Below are 2,500 nucleotides of genomic sequence, written 5' to 3'. Positions count from 1 at the left end.
GGAATGAAATATATGGGAAACTATTGCATCAGGCACATAATCAACCGTCATTAACCATGTACTAAAACAGCTATTTCCAGATAACAATGAGACTTTTATTCTCTCGTTACCGGTTGATACCTACAAAGTTTTTGTCTTTTACTAGAGAAAACCACCCAAAGCCGTCAAAATTTGAAAGTCAAACAACGGGGAACATGAACGTGCAAACACTCCCAACGTAATGGTGATGCCACATGACTCACTCCCTTTTTTAGATGTTTGTAAGGTAATGTAACATCTTCTGCCCAACAGCATATCATTTGGGGACAACAACAATGGCGGCGGCTTCGTGGTACAGGCGTGAGTACTCCCTTCACTGTCTTTATCCAACCTTTTTTTCTCTCTATCTCTTCAGCCTGTTCTCTTCATACATACGCTTCTAATGTTTATATTTCCTTCGTAGTCTTCTTGTTGTTGTTGTTTTTATTGTCTTGTTAGATCTTCTAGAACAATCTAGCTAGAGTATATCCAGGCATTTGATTCACGGTTCGGTAAAGTTTCGAAAGACGCATTCTCTCGCAGACTTCAGCTTCGTGTAAAAAGTTCAGAAAAAAAAACAAAGCTAAACATGCAATTTGCACCTTCAGCGTGAGATGCAGAAATATTTTCTCACTGAACTCGATTTTCTTTCCGTTTATTCTTAAACTGCAGTATAATGAAATATCTTAAGCGTACTTGTTGTTCACAGATGTGTGTGTGCGTGTGCGTGTGCGTGTGCGTGTGCGTGTGCGTGTGCGTGTGCGCGCACACACACTCACACACACTCACACACACACACACACACACACACACACACACACACACACACACACACACACACACACACACACACACACACACACATACACACACACACACACACACATACACACACACATATATATATATACATATATTATATATGTATATATATATATATATATATATATATATATATATATATTATATATATATTATATATATACATATATATATATATATATATATATATATATATATATATATATATATATATATATATTATGATTATGTGTGTGCGAATGGGTGGTTGGGTTGAAGCGTACACACAAGAATGTATTAAAGACACTGCCAACTAATAAAGAATAAACGGAAATCTGCAAGTGAATGCGTCAAATAGATCCCCTTGTGTTACCGTACAAACTGACAGTTGCAACGCACAAGGACTTACTGTTTATTATGACTGCCATCATTATTAGCCTGTTTTACATTTAACGACAATTCCTGTGTAACCATTTTTGTCTGTGTTGATACAGATAGTTACAATGCATATCCATTCTTTAAAAAAAAAAAAACTTTTTTATGTTTATTGCTATAGTTTTCTTTACCTCTTAATATATGATTAGTTGTTGTTTTTTTTACATTATTTTTTTTTAATCTGTCCTAGTCTGCAGGGAAGATCAGCCATTACCATGATATGTTTATTCTTAAATAGGGTTATAAATGCTTTACTAATAACATTGCCTTGTTCTTTATTTGAAACGTCGATTTAAACTGTAATATACCCAATGGGGATTTTATGGTTCTCTTTATATGTATCTTCTTTGGTGTCTTTAATTTAGTTGCTTGGTTCAAGAATGGATTTGCCTTCAATATCAATTTTTGCTTGCTTTGACTTCACCCATCAAGTTAAGATTAACCCAGTTTTACCCAAGGAGCTTATCAGTTTTTATTCACCAAGAGGGCTTACGAGTGACATACTTGAGTGCCTTCGTCAGTCAAGAATGGCCTGAGGTTATCCGTCAAGACTGACCAAAATTACGCACCAAAATTAACCTGAAGTTACCCGTCGAGACTTATTTGAAATCATTCGCCAAAAATTACCTGAAGTTACCCTACAAGACTGACCAGATATTACTCCAGAAAAGACCGCAGGTTACACTTTAGGACTGTCTTGCCGTCAAGACTGACTTGTCGTGACCTGGAATGACCTGAAGCTCTGCAACACCTGCCATTTGCGTGGCACATATTTAGTGATATAAAATGATATACTGAAAGAATTGATTATCTGTTCTGCTGTTGTGTTTATATACACCCATATCTGCAGCACCTCATATTCTATCTGAATATCTTTTCGCCGACTGATATTAACTGCCGATTGCCCTTTTCCTGAACTTCCGCCAGAGACACCATCCAGGATTTCGGAGAGGTGATCAACCCAGTTCCCACCAGCTCCTACGACACCCCTTCCAGCTCCGGCACCCAGTCCAGCTCAGGATTCACCATCTCCGGCCCCACCCTGGCCCCCAAGCCCGTCACCCTTCCGACTCTCCCTCCGAAGCAGCCAGTCACCCTGCCGACCTTGCCCCCGAAGCCGGCCTTTACCCTGCCCACTTTGCCCCCGAAGCCGAACCTGAGCGCCTTGTTGGGCGGGGCCACTAGCTCCGCAGGACAGACCTTGGCCAGCGTGTCGAGCGGCGGTGCGCAGGCCGTGAGGTAAGGA

At 40.0% G+C, this 2,500-nt stretch overlaps 1 protein-coding gene across 1 annotated transcript in view; it reads left to right on the top strand.

Moving 5' to 3' along the window:
* Positions 1-2,500, top strand: part of LOC119576956 — a 6,996-nt gene that overhangs the window by 2,704 nt on the left and 1,792 nt on the right. The window contains exons 3-4 of the mRNA XM_037924609.1: positions 292-339; positions 2,182-2,493. Of these exons, the coding sequence (XP_037780537.1) occupies positions 292-339; positions 2,182-2,493 (360 nt within the window). The remainder of the gene's footprint in view (positions 1-291; positions 340-2,181; positions 2,494-2,500) is intronic.

The sequence above is a fragment of the Penaeus monodon genome, chromosome 9 (assembly GCF_015228065.2).
Source record: "Penaeus monodon isolate SGIC_2016 chromosome 9, NSTDA_Pmon_1, whole genome shotgun sequence".
Lineage (NCBI taxonomy): Eukaryota > Metazoa > Arthropoda > Malacostraca > Decapoda > Penaeidae > Penaeus > Penaeus monodon.
Note: the sequence above shows the minus strand (reverse complement) of the source record. Positions and strands in the feature narration are given on the sequence as shown.